Genomic DNA, 15,534 nt, shown 5'->3' on the forward strand with positions numbered 1-15,534 from the left:
TTCCCGGTGTTTGTGGGTGGCATGATTGGTGAAACAGAAGAATCATTGTCTGTTCTTTTGAGTTTTGATGTTGAGTCTGCCCAACAAAGTGATGTTAGGACCTATGATTTATCATGTACGAGCTTTTATGCCGAATACATTACATTGTTACAGGTGTCAAGCTTATGGGCATGTGGCAGCAGTGTGTAGGAGGGAGGTTCCTAGGTGTGAGAAGTGTGCAGAAGGGCATGAGACAAAGGAATGTGTAGCATTGGGTAAAGTAGTGGTATCTGTTCGTTGTAGGGGTGCCCATGGAGCTGGGGATCAGAAATGTCCCGTAAGTAAGCGACGAAATAGGCGCCCTTGTTATTTTCGGTTCCACCAGGTCTTGTTTGTGACTACGTCACGCATTTTCATATCTGAGCGAGGGGCCCATCCTGCGGACAGGCTCATCCCCTCAAACCCCAGAGGCAAGAGACAGTCCTCTGACATGGGAGTCCAAATACCAAAGTATTTTCCCACTTTGGTTTACTTTATTATCGTTCTTGATTTTTCGTTCATTTTTAGGTTCATGATAAGCAGGCAGATACGGTGCACAGTTTTTTAAAATTTATATCGATGCATCATCGGGAATTTAAGGTCATAAGTCTCAATGTAAACGGACTGGGGAGTGCCATCAAGAGAAGTAAGGTAATAGCAAAGATGAAACGGGAGAGAGTTGACATACTATTCTGGCAGGAAACTCACTTATCCACACCTGAACACGAGAAACTCAAGAAAATGGGATATAGGAACGCTTTTTTTTCTTCTTACAAAATGGGTAGAAGGGGAGTTGCAATCTTGATCCCAAATTCAGTTAATTTTGAGTTTATGTCAGAAATAAAAGACAAGGAGGGTAGATTTATACTTGTTAAATGTAAACTGGATAACAAGGAAGTTACATTATTTAATGTATACGCACCCCCAGGGAGTGACATGGTCTTCTACGGGAAGGTGTTTGATTTAATTGCCACAGAAACCACTGGCACTCTTATCTGTGGAGGGGATTTTAACACAATTCTAAACTCAAAATTGGACAGCACAAATCAAAATAGGAAAATGGGCCTAGTTGCCAAAAAGATCAATAGGATACTGCAGGATCTAGGACTGCTCGATGTATGGCGTGACACCCACAAGACCAATAAGGAATATAGTTTTTACTCAGCCCGCCACACTAAATACTCCAGGTCAGAATACTTTTTTATGTACAGTGCAGATAGACACAGGCTTAAGGATTGTAGGATCGGGCAGAGCGACTTATCAGATCATAATGGAGTTTACCTCACTCTACACCTTGATAGCAAACCAAGAAATACTACATGGAGACTTAATACAAGCATGCTGAATGATCCAGCATTCAAGGAATCAATAAAGACAGAATTGAACATCTATCTGGAGAATAATGATAATGGGGAAGTATCTCCTGCTATATTGTGGGATGCAGCTAAGGCGGTTATTAGAGGAAAAATCATAGCCACATCGTCTCTCAAGAAAAAGATTAAAGCACAGAAACTGCTGAAATTACAGGAAACCCTAAGAAACTTAGAACGATCTCATAGTCAATACAAAGACCCTCTTATATTACGAGAGATTCAAAAGGTAAAACAGGAAATTGACCAGATTTATAGAGAAGAAGTAGAGAAAAAGCTTAGGTTCCTGAAACAACGATATTATGAAGCAGGCTCAAAGGCAACCAAATTACTAGCATGGAGACTCAGGAAACAACAAGCACAGAATACAATTTTTTAAATAAAAGACCCCAAAACAAAAAAGATCACATGCAAATTAGATGAAATACAGAATGCATTTGAATCATATTACACAAATCTGTACAAGCAACCAGAGAAGGCAGATGCACAGACAATAGAGCACTTTTTGAACTCACTTGATCTCCCCTCAATTGGGACAGAGCAAAATGATAGACTAACTTTAGAAATATCCACCGAAGAAATTAATAAAGCAATATCTCAACAAAAAGTCAACAAGTCTCCAGGCACTGATGGCTTCCCTTCAGAATGGTTCAAGACCTTCAGAGAACAATTAGCACCTCTACTTAAGGCCTGTTTTAACTGGACTCTGAGGGAGGGGGGTCTCCCACCGTCATGGAGAGAGGCCATCATATCTGTAATCCCAAAAGAGGGTAAAGATAAGAAAGAATGCAGTTCATATAGACCTATCGCAATTCTTAACACAGATTATAAACTATATGCATCAATAATAGCCAAAAGAATGGAGAACATAATCCCAGAATTGATTGACGGAGATCAAACTGGTTTCATACAAAATAGGCAGACACAGGACAATATAAGGAGAACACTACATGTCATGGACCACATTACTCAGAATAAGACAAGTGCAATATGAATCAGTCTAGATGCAGAAAAAGCATTTGATTCAGTGGGATGGGATTACCTATTCCAAGTTATGGAAAGATTTGGTTTCAACAAAGAAGTGATACAGTGCATCAAAACACTATATTCATGTCCGACCGCTAGAATAAAGATAAATGGACATTTGACACAAACAATCAAATTAGAGCGAGGGGCAAGACAAGGCTGTAATCTTTCACCCACGCTCTTCTCCTTGTACCTCGAACCATTAGCACAGGCAATAAGACAGGACCCAACCTTAGAGGGAATAACAATAAGAGATAGTGAACATAAGATATGCATGTATGCTGATGACGTTCTGTTATTCCTTAAAGACCCAGGCTCAAGCGTACCTAGATTGATGGATGTTRTACAAACATTTGGAACATATTCAGGGTATGTGCTTAACGTACACAAGACCCAAGCCCTAGTATATAATTATACCCCACAGGAAGAGCTGAAGAGTAGGTATAACTTCACCTGGACCTCTTCATCCATTAAATATCTTGGAGTATACCTACCAAAAGATACACCCAAACTTTATTGCATGAATTACGATCACATCAACAAGAAAATATATGATGACCTAGACAGGTGGAACTCTCTTCCCTTAGATCTTAGAAGTAGAATTGAAACAATCAAAATGAACATCCTGCCAAGGTTACTGTATTTGTTCCAATCACTGCCCATAGAAATCCCACCTAAACAGTTTAGGGAATGGGATAAACGGATATCAAGGTTTATCTGGAACAGTAAGAGACCAAGAACTAGATATACAACATTACAATTACCAAACGACTGTGGGGGTATGGCCTTACCAAACCTAAAAGATTATTATGTGTCAGCCCAATTGAGACCTCTGGTTTGTTGGTGCAATTCAGAATACGAATCCAAATGGAAAGACATCGAGACTACTTTGACAGAGATACCCATACAGTCAGTTTTGGGAAATAAGGACATGGTAAAAGAAATATACAATAGACAAAATCAGTGGATTAATTTCACTCTGAAGACATGGTTTATGGTAGTTAAGCAAAATAATTTAGACAGAGAGATCAAACTGCTGAGTTGGCCCGCATACGACCCCAGCTTCATCCCTGCAACTCAGGACAGCAGATTTAAACAATGGACGCAGAAAGGTATCACATCATTCAGTACAATTATAAGGAATGGGAACCTAGATAACTTCCAGGACCTAAGTAAAAAACATGGCTTGGATAAACAAGATTTTTACAGATACCTACAAGTCCGACACTATTTCTTAAGGGAGATAAAAGTGACTGACCCTCAAGCACCTCCAAAACTAATCCAAGTATTCACTAACGCATACAACTTGGGGAGTAACAAAAAAACGATTTCAAATCTCTACTTGGGTATTCAATCCTCAAAGAAACATTCTACAAACTATATTAAAAAGAAATGGYAGGAGGAACTTAACATTGAAATAACTGATGAAACATGGTTGAACCTATTAGAGACTCAACAAAGCTCCACCAACTCAAGATCATGGAGAGAATTATGTTGGAAGAATGTTATACGTTTCTTCATAACACCTAAACTGAAATCAAAACAGACTGGCTCACCACACCCTTGTTGGAGAGAATGCGGTCTATTGAGGGCGGACCACTCTCATATCTTTTGGTCCTGCCCCGCAATCGAAACTTACTGGGGAGAAATAAGATCTAACATTGGAAAAATAATGGGATTTGACATAGAACAAACATTCATTTCTTTGTACTTGGGTGAAATACCAGATAACTTACATAATAGAGAAAAGTACCTCTTGAAGGTCCTACTGGCAGCCAGTAAAAAGGCTACACTAGGAAATGGCTACAAAAAGACCCTCCCACAGTGACACAATGGATAGACATTGTAGAAGAAATACACCACATGGAGCGTATGACCTTTGCTTTAAGAACTCAACAGGAGAGAGGTCAGGAATACTGGGAGAAATGGGTTTCATACTTGGAAAAGGTCTAATTCAAAGATGCTAATGTAACTGATATGATGATGAAGGTATGAAGTGCACTGTAACTGCCATATCTTTTTTGTTCTTTTATTTTACTTTATTTGTACTTTCTTTGTGTTCCTACAATAAAAACAAAGTATAAAAAAAGAAGAAATGTCCCGTAAGAGAGAGGCAGGTTGAGGTTTCCAGGGTTAAGGTAGTGCAGCATATGCTGAGGCAGTGAAGAAAGTAGAGGAAGATGGGTCAAGGGGGAGCGATCCTGAGAGGAGTGGTGTTTGTAGTATATATGTACCAGCACAGAGGGATAGGCCAACAAGTGATATATGTTATGTTTCAGTAAGATTGGATTTTAGCATTTATAGCAATGGTTATCAACTGTACTGCAGGGATGGAAAGTAAAGTCGCAGAAAATTGAGGTTGTGGTGGCAGCTGCAGAGAAGTATTTGGGTGTGCGAGACTTGATATCAGAAGAGTTACAGGGTGTGTTAAGTGTTGGTGTCCCATCCTTTCAAGTTGTTGGTCTGAGGTAGGACTAGATAGATTTAAATAGTGGAGTAGGGTGGTGTTTTATTATTTGATTTATTAATTATTATTTTATAAGTTGTGTAGATGGTCGTTTTTTTTTAAAGCAAAGTATAAGGGAGTTCTACTCCAGTCTAATAGGTGGCGGTAATGCAAACATTTATTGGATGCCAACCGCCGTTAACCCTAATCGAAGAAGTGCCTCACTGTACTTGTGGTTTTTCATGATTACAGAAGATAAAGTTGGACGCAAGAATGTATACAACAGCGTGCTTCAAATAACAAGTGACTGTGGAGTATTTCATAAACATTGGCTAGTAGGCTGGAGAGCAGCTAGCAATCTAACTAGCTAAAACAGCGTTCGCTGTCTAACGTTCGCTGGCTTGATAACGTGAACCGTTTTAACTTTACCTAGCTACCTGCCACATTATCTATCCAGCTGCAAGATATTGTGCAAAGCAGTCTGCGTTTCATCTTGCGACACAAAAAGGGAACATCATGGACAAGGTAACTTACCGGCAAAACATTTTGCTTAGAGAAAGCAGCTACCTAGCTGGCAGCTTAGCAAGATAACGTTAGCTAATGTCAGTTCAGTGATCTCATCATATGGCTGTTAATTTTTCAGTTATTTAATTGTATGATCTGAAGTAGCTTGCTCGTTATCTGTCTTATTGGTAACGTTCATGTGTTGCCATTAAATACTTAGTTAGCTAGCTTGTATCACAGAACAATGAGACAGATATTTCACCAGATGTATAAATGTGAAGCATCCGGTTGGCGTTTCCACTCACTATCAAATAAGGTAGTGAGAGGAAGCGCAGTGGCCGGCAGTGGGAGAAGATGGAACGAGATGGATTTTGGCTGACATTCTGCTAATATACTAATCGATGAAACATTTGATCTCAATACTTTTCTGTAACCAAAACAAAAGTCTGTTACAGAGTGGGCTTTTTTGTAGACTTTATCCTTTTAAAGTGTTTTTATTTTATTTTAATTGCGTTTAGACGGGGTGGAAAGGCGACTTGAGTTATTGCACACGCGCAATTGAGTAGGCGTTCCCCAACGGAAATATGCAAATGTTGCTAGAACGCGCCAATTGGATCTCGCTAACTCGTGCTTTTGGGTCTTCCCTCCTTGCCTGTTCTGCCCACTATGGCTCATTTGTTCCCATTTGAAACGACAGACCACAGCCTCTTGTTTTAGTTATACAAATTTTTGCTTGTATCTCACCTGCCACAGATAGAATCCTCCACTTGTTTCGACCATATATATGACAGGGAACGCCCAGGGTGTCAGCCACATGGCATCAGCCCCGGTTTCGAGCAGAGGTGTACCCCACCCACCCCATGGTGTCTTGGAGGTCACTTATTCCAGAACATACAGTCCTTTGCTTCTCTGTAGTTTGAACCAAACGCTGTCAAAGGGGCAGTAAAGCATCCTTCATATTGAACTAACTAGATGTCAACCTAAACTAGCCAAGTACCTCAACTCAACTCCACTGAGTTGTGTGCAGACTAGAGTTATTATTTATTTTTTAAATGAACCTCTGACTCCTTCGAGTCGCTCTGTGTCGGTACTTAAATGTACCCATGTTTGTCCTCTGTTGCATGCCTTTGTTTTTTAAATATTTTTTATAAAACGTTAATTAAATACAACCACCTCGGCGCTAATGCTCTGAATAATATTTTTCTACAGGCAGATTTCCTAAAGGGTCTCCCTGTTTACAACAAGAGCAATTTCAGCCTGTTCCATGCAGACCCTGTGTGCAAAGCATCGGTGAGCACTTACTCATCTATCAGAACATTTGTAATATGACAGATGAACATCATCAGTCTTGTTCCACCTGAAACGCTTTTAAATTACTTTTTACAGAACCGAAGACCGTCCGTGTACCTCCCGACATGCGAGTACCCCTCAGAACAGAGTAAGTTCCTTCATCCTTACTGGAGAGCACAGACTTCATCGATAGTCTTTATTTGTTTTGTCTTGGGAAACATGTACTGCTAGAAATTAATTCTTTTATTTTAAACTCAAGCCATTTCCCCTTCCAAAACAACAAAATGATTCTTCATAAATGGATTTCTTTTACTTCCTAGTCATTGTCACGGAGAAAACAAATATCCTCCTTCGCTACCTTCACCAACAGTGGGACAAAAAGGTGAGTTGGTGGGGGCTTCCCATTCCTGAATGAATAGATACATTTACAGCATGACACCTTGCTATTCATAAATGTAAGGTGTCCTGCAAGAGTAACAGAGGTGACCTGTACCAGACCAGGAACTGCTTAAAGCATGGTCAGCCATGCTCACTCTGAAACATCAACTTTGTAGAGGAGGTTGTCAATCAGGTGAGTGAAAGCACTGATTGTCCTCCTCTGTTGGAACAGAATGCAGCGAAGAAGAGGGAACAGGATCAAGGAGAGGGAGGGAGTCCAGCACCTCCACACAAAATTGCAAGGACAGATAGCCAAGAGATGAACGAGGACTCTTAGGAGTGTGTGTACGGATGCGTGCATCTGGAGGAAGTACAGGCACACAACAGACATGACTATAAAGACATACGAGACACTCACACTTTGACAAACAACCTGAGAAAATGTCCACTCTGGTTTGGGAAAATGAAAAAAAAAGTGTCTTTTTTTGTTGTTACCTTCAAAGAGTTTCCTGCCTTGTCTAGTGCCCTGTTTTCAGCTTCACTGCCTAGCCCTGAAACATCTTTCCACACAGTTTGCGTCAGCAGACCCAATACACTGAACTTCTGCCTGCCACAGCAGTGGAAGACCCAAGGATGTATATAAACCCTGGATTGATGATGCAATGTATTGGCCATTGAGAGGCTTTGAAGCCACTGGTCTGCCATATTGGCACTCTCCAGTAGGAGCAGTCAGCCGTATTTCAATTAAATGTTTGAAGAACAAAATTACATGCATTTCATGCTTTTTTTTGCTGGACTTGGGACATTAACCCTATTACTCAAATTATCTCACATAATATAATTTAAAAGTATGCATTAAAGTGTCTAATAGGTGTCAAAAACAAATGTGGCTTCCACAATTTTTTATTTATTTTTTATTTATTTTTACAATGGAGGATTACCAAGATGGCTGTGCTGAGGCTTCAATACAGTGCCCCCTGTCAGTCATCCAGGGTTTATACACATCACTGGGAAGAACCCTCCCCCTGGACTTAATGTTCAACGTGCATTATCTTCCATTCTGCTCTGGATTTGTTTGTGTTTGAAGTTTGCTGCTTTGTTTTACTGTCAATTTTAGTTCTGAGATGTTTACTAGGACAAGTCAGTTAAGAACAAATTCTTATTTACAATGACGGCCTACTCCGGACGATGCTGGACAAATTGTGCGCCGCCCTATGGGACTCCCAATCAGCCGGATGTGATACAGCCTGGATGACAAGTGACTCAACAGTTTACTAGCTTAGTTTGAATGTTTGCTGCTTTCTGGCAAAGTATCCCTGTTAAAAGAAATGTATAATGGAATGTCAAGCCAAATTGTTTTAGTCACAGGTGTTGACTACTCAGTTTTCTAGAATTGCTTTTCAATTTGTTTACACTGCAATCGATGGACCCATTAGGTATTTTTGTGAAACTCAAAAGTTATAGCACCGGTAGAACAAAGAATAGTAGTCTCCATCAATATGAGCGGTAGAGAGAATGTTGTATTCAGTATGAAGAACTACAGTGCCTTGTGAAAGTACACACCCCTTGCACATTCTTCACATTTTTGCTGCATTAGAATTAAATCTAAAAAGTAGATCGGTTGGAAAATAAAATGTAATCCTGTGTTGTCTTTTTTTTATATAGCAAAATGTGAAGACTGCAACGGGTATGTAGACTTTCACTAGCGACTGTATGTAAATATAATAGCCAGTGCCTGCTGTTAGATATTAAGGTCTTGGCTTGATATTTATAAAAAATAACTTACTTTGAATCTGCCTTTTGTAAAATGAATACATGTAGCTACATGGATATTATACTAGATGCTGTTATTAAATGTTAAGAAGCACTGCTACCCAATGTTTGTGATCTTGTATAAAAAAAAAAGTCTAACTTCCCGAGCTGGGGGGGAAGTTGTGTGGAGAAGAGGATAAAGATGGTATGAGACGTAACAGACCACTTGCCATGGAATGCAAAAATAGGTAGTGAGAGGAAGCCAACCTGCCTTGTTCCAGAGATTTAGTTGGTACTAGTACTGGTAACATTCACATCATTGAAGATAAGATAGTAATGAAACGAGATGATATGATTAATACCTGATCTAGAGGTCGACCGATTTATCGGCATGGCCGATTTAATTAAGGCCTTTTTGGATGCCGATTATGGCCGATTACATTGCAATCCACGAGGAAACTGCGCGGCAGGCTGACCACCTGTTACGCGAGTGCAGCGTCAAAAGGACCTTGTGGCTGCAAGAAGCCAAGGAAGTTCCTAGCTAGCATTAAACTTATCTTATAAAAAACAATCTTCACATAATCACTATTAACTACACATGGTTACTATTGTTGCACAAATGTATCTAACCATAAACAGCAATGCCTTTCTTAAAATCAATACACAGAAGTATATATTTTTAAACCTGCATATTTAGTTAAGAAATTCATGTTAGCAGGCAATATTAACTAGGGAAATTGTGTCACTTCTCCTGCGTTCAGTGCAAGCAGAGTCCGGGTATATGCAACAGTTTGGGCCGCCTGGCTCGTTGCGAACTGAGCTAATTTGCCAGAACCTTACATTATTATGACYTTGAAGGTTGTGCAATGTAACAGCAATATTTAGACTTAGGGTTGCCACCCATTCAATAAAATACGGAACGGTTCCGTATTTCACTGAAAGAATAAACGTTTTGTTTTCGAAATGATAGTTTCCGGATTTGACCATATTAGTGACCAAAGGCTCGTATTTCTGTTTATTATATTATAATTAAGTCTATGATTTGATATTTGATAGAGCAGTCTGACTGAGCGGTGATAGGCAGCAGCAGACTCGTAAGCATTCATTCAAACAGTACTTTACTGCGTTTGCCAGCAGCTCTTAGCAATGCTTGAAGCACAGCTCTGTTTATGACTTCAAGCCTATCAACTCACAGGATTAGGCTGGCAATACTAAAGTGCCTATAAGAACATCCAATAGTCAAAGATATATGAAATACAAATGGTATAGAGAAATAGTCAACGAGTCATAATTCCTACAACCTAAAATTGGTCGATTAATCGGTATCGGCTTTTTTTGGTCCTCCAATAATCAGTATCGATGTTGAAAAAAGAATAAATCGGTCAACCTCTAATCTGCTCTATATAATACATTTCTATACATTTTCTGTAACGTTGCACCCTTCAGAACAGGCCCCAGACCTTTGTTAATATTTACACTGCTCAACAAAATCACTGCAAATGTATTTTCCAGATGCGCAATCGAAGTGAGTTGACTGTTGTCAGTGATCTTCCTTCTGTAGGTATACTTGCCATCCTCTGACTTTGAAGCATAAAGACATGTTATGCTTCTACTAGACTCGTCAATATACACGCTACGCCTAGCCCTGTTTTATTGTGTATAGATGGGTTGGCTGACATCATGAAAATTATGCGCGTGCATCGATGTGGCCGGAAGGTGCACGTTATGATTGTGAATAGTCAGATAGATTGCAACACTGAAAAGAAGCTGCCTTGTGGGGGATTGTAGGTGGCTTGTTTCAGTTCATATCTTGTTATTGAAACCATGTCTTGTTTTGACTGATGTCTATGCCTATATGGCAAAAATTCGCTAGCTAGCAAACCAACAACTGTAAACATGTATTTGAGAGACAAATGCTCATTGTGCAAATGTATTTGTTTTCAATAAACATTTGGAGATTAAATATAGTTTACATGTCAACAGTCTAAGCCAGGCCCCGTCTGTTTTGCCCCATAGTTGCGTATGTGTCGAAACAACCAACCTATGTAGGTTAAATGTTATTTTCAGCTTCGCTCAAATATTTTTTTTTTTATTGAAAAGTAGACCGCTGCTGGAAACTAAGACATTGCKGTGCTTGAGGCATCTCTACAGACCAGGGTTCGATCCCAGCTGGCCATGACCGGGAGACCTATGAGGTGGCGCACAATTAACACGTACGCACACCGTTAGGGGAGGGTTTGGCCAGCCGGGATGTCCTTGTCCCATCGCGCTCTAGCTAATTCTTGTGGCGGGCCGGGCGCATGCACGCTGACTTCGGTCGCCAGCTGTAGGTGTTTCCTCTGACACAATGGTGTGGCTGGCTTCCGGGTTAAGCGAGCAGTGTGTCAAGTAGCAGTGCGGTTTGACAGGGTCGTGTTTCGAGGATGCATGGCTCTCGACCTTCGCCTCTCTCGAGTCCGTACGGCGATGGGACAAGACTGTAACTACCAATTGGATATCTCAAATTGGGGAGAAAGGGCAGTAAAAAGTATCCAAAAATTATAATACATATTTTTTTTAAAGTTGTTTCCGTTATGTAATTGAAACAATGTAAATGTACATTTGTTTCATACTTCCATGTTTCAGTGAAGAAAGAAATGAACATTTCAGTTTACATTTGTTTTATTATCTATTTTCAAATCTTACAAAAAATATGACAAAATAAAATAAATAATCCCATTTCCCAGTATTATATTTTTCTTGAAAATAAAGTTTTTTTTTGTACAGTGGTACATTGGAAGAGAACATTATGTCTTGTCAGTTAGTGAGGCTGTTGTGAATATGTTTTTTTTATTTTAAATTTAGTTAAGAGGTTTAAGGGAAGGGTTCTACATACTGGTAGCTGTACAGTACATCTCACCTCCACACATCCACTTCACGGCATCATCAGCACTCCTCCTACAAGTCTCCAGAAAACYTATGTTTTGGGACTGAGAGGTACCTTTTCATTATAAAGTTGGAGGAAATACATTCCTAGCGTAAATCTGAGAAACTCCATTTAGTATGATATGTTATGTATCGTATGGTATGTATTAATTTGTGATGGCCATCACCAACTTTGTATGATGTTACAAATTAGAATTCGTATTATATGTTAGAAATTTGCAAAACGTACAATATGTTACGAATTTGCTAGATGTATATGTTACGATTCTAGCTAGGTGTCTAACATTAGCTAGGCTAGGGGTTAAGGTTAGGTTAAAGGGTTAGGGTTTGCTAAAAGGATTAAGATTAGGGGAAGGGTTAGCCTAAAGGGTTAGGGGAAGGGTTAGCTAACATGCTAAGTAGTTGCAAAGTAGCTAAAAAGTAGTAAGTAGTTAAAGTTGCTAATTAACTATAAATTGTCCATGATGAGATAAGTAACCATACTAAACATAATATATCATACTAACTTGAGTGTCCCGGATGTACATTTACGTCATTTAGCAGACGCTCTTATCCAGAGCGACTTACAAATTGGAAAGTTCATACATATTCATCCTGGTCCCCCCGTGGGGAATGAACCCACAACCCTGGCGTTGCAAGCGCCATGCTCAACCAACTGAGCCACACGGGACCACCACATGTACATGTACTATGTTATGTTTAGTCTATGAGACCAGGCTGAAATACCATATTGAGTCTCATTGCAGAAGCATGACATTATTCTGTAGTTTGTATAGTTACAGCTAGGCAATCCATGCAAAATGAAAGTTTATGCATGTTTTTTTTTGCCAAAATTCATATTTGATAGGCATTTTAGGTAACCTCGTCTCATATTTAAAGCACAGGGAGAGATGAAAAGAACAGTGTACTAGGGAAGCTTCCTTAGATTAGGTTTCCTATTTCAGAAGGGAGACCGGTGTGCGTCTGGTTCAGCCCAGATGGAGAGAGGAGAGATGGGATGTTAATACCCACACTGAGAAGCCAGGTAAGGTGGAGATCGAAATATTTGGGTAGTGGAACTAGAAATGCAGTTGGCTAAGGCACGGACCAGTAGAAGACTAGTCTATATGGCTGTGCCACTATGTCCCTCCAATACTATATTATTGCAAAGATCCTAGCCAAAGAGGATGACGCGGAGGTGCAAAGTTAATGTTTACTGCATGTCTCTGTGCTGAATCTCTGCTGTGAAGTGCAGTGGTTCGTTCTTCTTTTCAATGAGGAAGACTGGATGTACTATGAGTTTATAGGCACAGATCTAATATCAGATTACCTTCCCCAAATCCAAAACTTAACAGTAGGGGTGGGGGACACACAACTGACTGCTGATCAGTATCCAAGGACAATGCCATCATACTCTAAATTAGAGACGTATAAACCACTTTCTTGTTCTCTGGCACCATCATCTGGCCACATTATAGAAAATAAAGATGGTTGATTAATCCCTTTGGATTTGCTTATAAAAGGAATTTAGAAATCTGGGATCTCGAGAAATGTAACTATGTTCTCACATGCCAGTGTACTCAGAAAGGTACTGGTTTGGCAACATCCCAAATGACATGTATCCCAAAAGACACAAGGGGAAATAAAATATATGCCAGCTCTCGAATGATTGGGAACAGCAGCCATCCAGATGAAATAACAACAGCATCAGCATAAGATACTAGCGATAAGAAAAGCAAGTGTTTGCATATGTTAGGTTGTGTTATGAGGCAGGCTGGTATGGTCCTTCCTTACACCTGCAGAACAAGCTCTGCTTGTCTCAGTGCAGGACTTCGGGGTTTAGTGCAAATGCTCTCTCTTTCTCACTAATCTAGTCAGATCTTTGTGTTGAAATGGAGTGCCATGATTAGTATACTGTCTATAATGTGTCTCTCTGCAGGCTTGAATGGGGAGAGATTAGAATGGCACACAGTAACCCAAACTCTCCATAGCACATACCGTATACTGTCTAGTCTACACACACATCCATGTCAACATCCTGTGGCATCTTCCTTCATCGGACTCTCAGTTTCCTGGGCAGGCATCAGTCAAAACAACTGTCATTCTCTCTCCCTCTCTTTCTTTTCCTCTCTCTAGAACACATACTGATAGGAGACAGTATGTGTTGTCTTTTATCAAACGACTTTCATCTCTGCCTTACACAACATCCACTCTCACTGTCAGACATACACTTCAGATATTCCTGTTGTTTTCTTGGGAGGTATATARTAAGCTCGGGTGGTTCTTTTTGCTTTGTAAATAAAGCTCATGGCACTTCATGTATGTCTTTAAAATGGGAGATTAGGCTGATGAGAATGAACTTCGTGTTTTGCAGTACTGCTCAAATTTTAAACACCGATTGATATTGCACGGCTAGCAAAGCTGCTTCGTTTAAGTAGAAAAGCTGATAGGCCTTCATAGTTACAAATGTGTATGAGATCAGGCGACCATTTTGTGGATGCTACGAAAGGTCTCGTTATGCATTTGATTCACACACACACCAATAAATGTTTTTCCTTCTCTCCCCCAAAACCAGGCTATTATGTTTCAGTGGCAAGATGGCCACCAAGATGATTTCAATTTTCAGATGAGAATAAATCAAGATAAACTGCTCTCCCTTTTTCCCCGAAAAGTTTTAGAAACACAGCTCATGCATGTCTATATGTATTGCAGACAAAAGTGAGGTATGTGTGTCTCTATACGCACACGGTTATGATTTCATCATCATTACCATCAGCCAATTCCCCTCACAGCCTCTAGGCAATGTCTACATACACAACCTCAGACCCAGAAAGCATGGAGAGAGGCTTGGCCTTTTCACCCCACTTATTTTTCCTTGTAGTAGATATATCAAGTTAAGTTCTCACAGCAGTTTGTCATCTCTTTCCAAAGAGAGACTAGACTTTACGGTCCGGGGAGTCCGTGTGGTGTTTGATCTCCCCTGCGTCCCCTCCAGGTGAACGGCGCTCGTCCGTCACCCCATTCAGGTCAGACTTGGTGGGCTGTTTGTCAGACGCCTGGTACCCCTCTCCTGGTCGAGGTAACTGGGTCCCATTCACACAGGAGCCCCCCTCCGACTTCCCAAAGTTAAACAGTTTCCCAGGGTTGAACGACTTGCTCGGCGACTGAGACCGCTCCTGGTTACCGCCGGGGGCGGTCGCGGTCGTCGTGGTACTCGTTGCCACGGCTGCAGCTGCAGCGGCAGCAGCCGCTTCCTTCTTATTCTCGGGCGACTTGAGGAACTTGAAGCTAAGGAACCCGGGGAGCTTGGGTTCGTTTCCGGTGGGAGACTGAGGGGAGCGCGCGCTGCTTGAGGAGAACTTGTTCTGTAAAGGGATGATCTGTTTGAGCTTCATCACGTTGTTGTTGGCCAGGAGGGAGCTGGGCCTCTTGGGCTTGTCCCCACCTCCACCCCCTCCAGAGCGGGACTTCCCCCCGTGGCTCTTGTCGTGGTGGTGGTCTCCCCCGGAGGAGTCCTTCCCCTCATCTCTCTCCCTCTCCCTGCGAGCCTGGTGCTCCGTCTGCCTCTGCCTCTCCTCCTCCTCTCTCTTCCTCCTCTGTAGCTGTTGATAGTGCTGCTGCGCCTGCCGCTCGTGTTTCTGTAGGGAGATTAACAACTGCTACAACAACTCACGCAATCACAGTCTGACAAACATGTGCACACTCTGAACTGTGAAACTATCTGACCTTGATGGTCATTTTCAATCTTAACTTCTACTAGGTACAGCCAGAAGAGGATAGCCCTCTGAGCCGGTTTCCTCTCTAGGTTTCTTCCTCCTGGAGAGTTTTCCTACCCAATCTGCTTCT

General features: G+C 40.9%; 2 protein-coding genes across 2 annotated transcripts in view; one reads left to right on the forward strand and one right to left on the reverse strand.

Moving 5' to 3' along the window:
• The first annotated feature begins 5,038 nt into the window (after window positions 1-5,038).
• On the forward strand, window positions 5,039-11,410 carry LOC111971417 (DET1- and DDB1-associated protein 1-like). The gene is made up of 5 exons (XM_023998183.2): window positions 5,039-5,385; window positions 6,574-6,654; window positions 6,751-6,802; window positions 6,975-7,036; window positions 7,265-11,410. The coding sequence occupies exons 1-5, from the start codon at window positions 5,377-5,379 to the stop codon at window positions 7,367-7,369; spliced, it is 309 nt and encodes a 102-aa protein (XP_023853951.1). The 5' UTR covers window positions 5,039-5,376; the 3' UTR covers window positions 7,370-11,410.
• Window positions 11,411-11,427: 17 nt separating this feature from the next.
• The window catches only part of LOC111971418 (anoctamin-8-like), a 62,737-nt gene continuing 58,630 nt past the window's right edge, over window positions 11,428-15,534 (reverse strand). The window contains 1 exon segment of the mRNA XM_023998184.2: window positions 11,428-15,326. Within this exon segment, the coding sequence (XP_023853952.1) occupies window positions 14,625-15,326 (702 nt within the window). The 3' untranslated portion in view covers window positions 11,428-14,624.

The sequence above is a fragment of the Salvelinus sp. IW2-2015 genome, linkage group LG13 (assembly GCF_002910315.2).
Source record: "Salvelinus sp. IW2-2015 linkage group LG13, ASM291031v2, whole genome shotgun sequence".
Classification (NCBI taxonomy): domain Eukaryota; kingdom Metazoa; phylum Chordata; class Actinopteri; order Salmoniformes; family Salmonidae; genus Salvelinus; species Salvelinus sp. IW2-2015.

What these genes read in the sequence shown, in the direction of transcription:
- LOC111971417 (XM_023998183.2), top strand. An exon ending in ACCCTGTGTGCAAAGCATCG is followed by an intron (nt 6,655 to 6,750) that starts GTGAGCACTTAC and finishes TACTTTTTACAG; the next exon opens with AACCGAAGACCGTCCGTGTA. An exon ending in CGAGTACCCCTCAGAACAGA is followed by an intron (nt 6,803 to 6,974) that starts GTAAGTTCCTTC and finishes TTTACTTCCTAG; the next exon opens with TCATTGTCACGGAGAAAACA.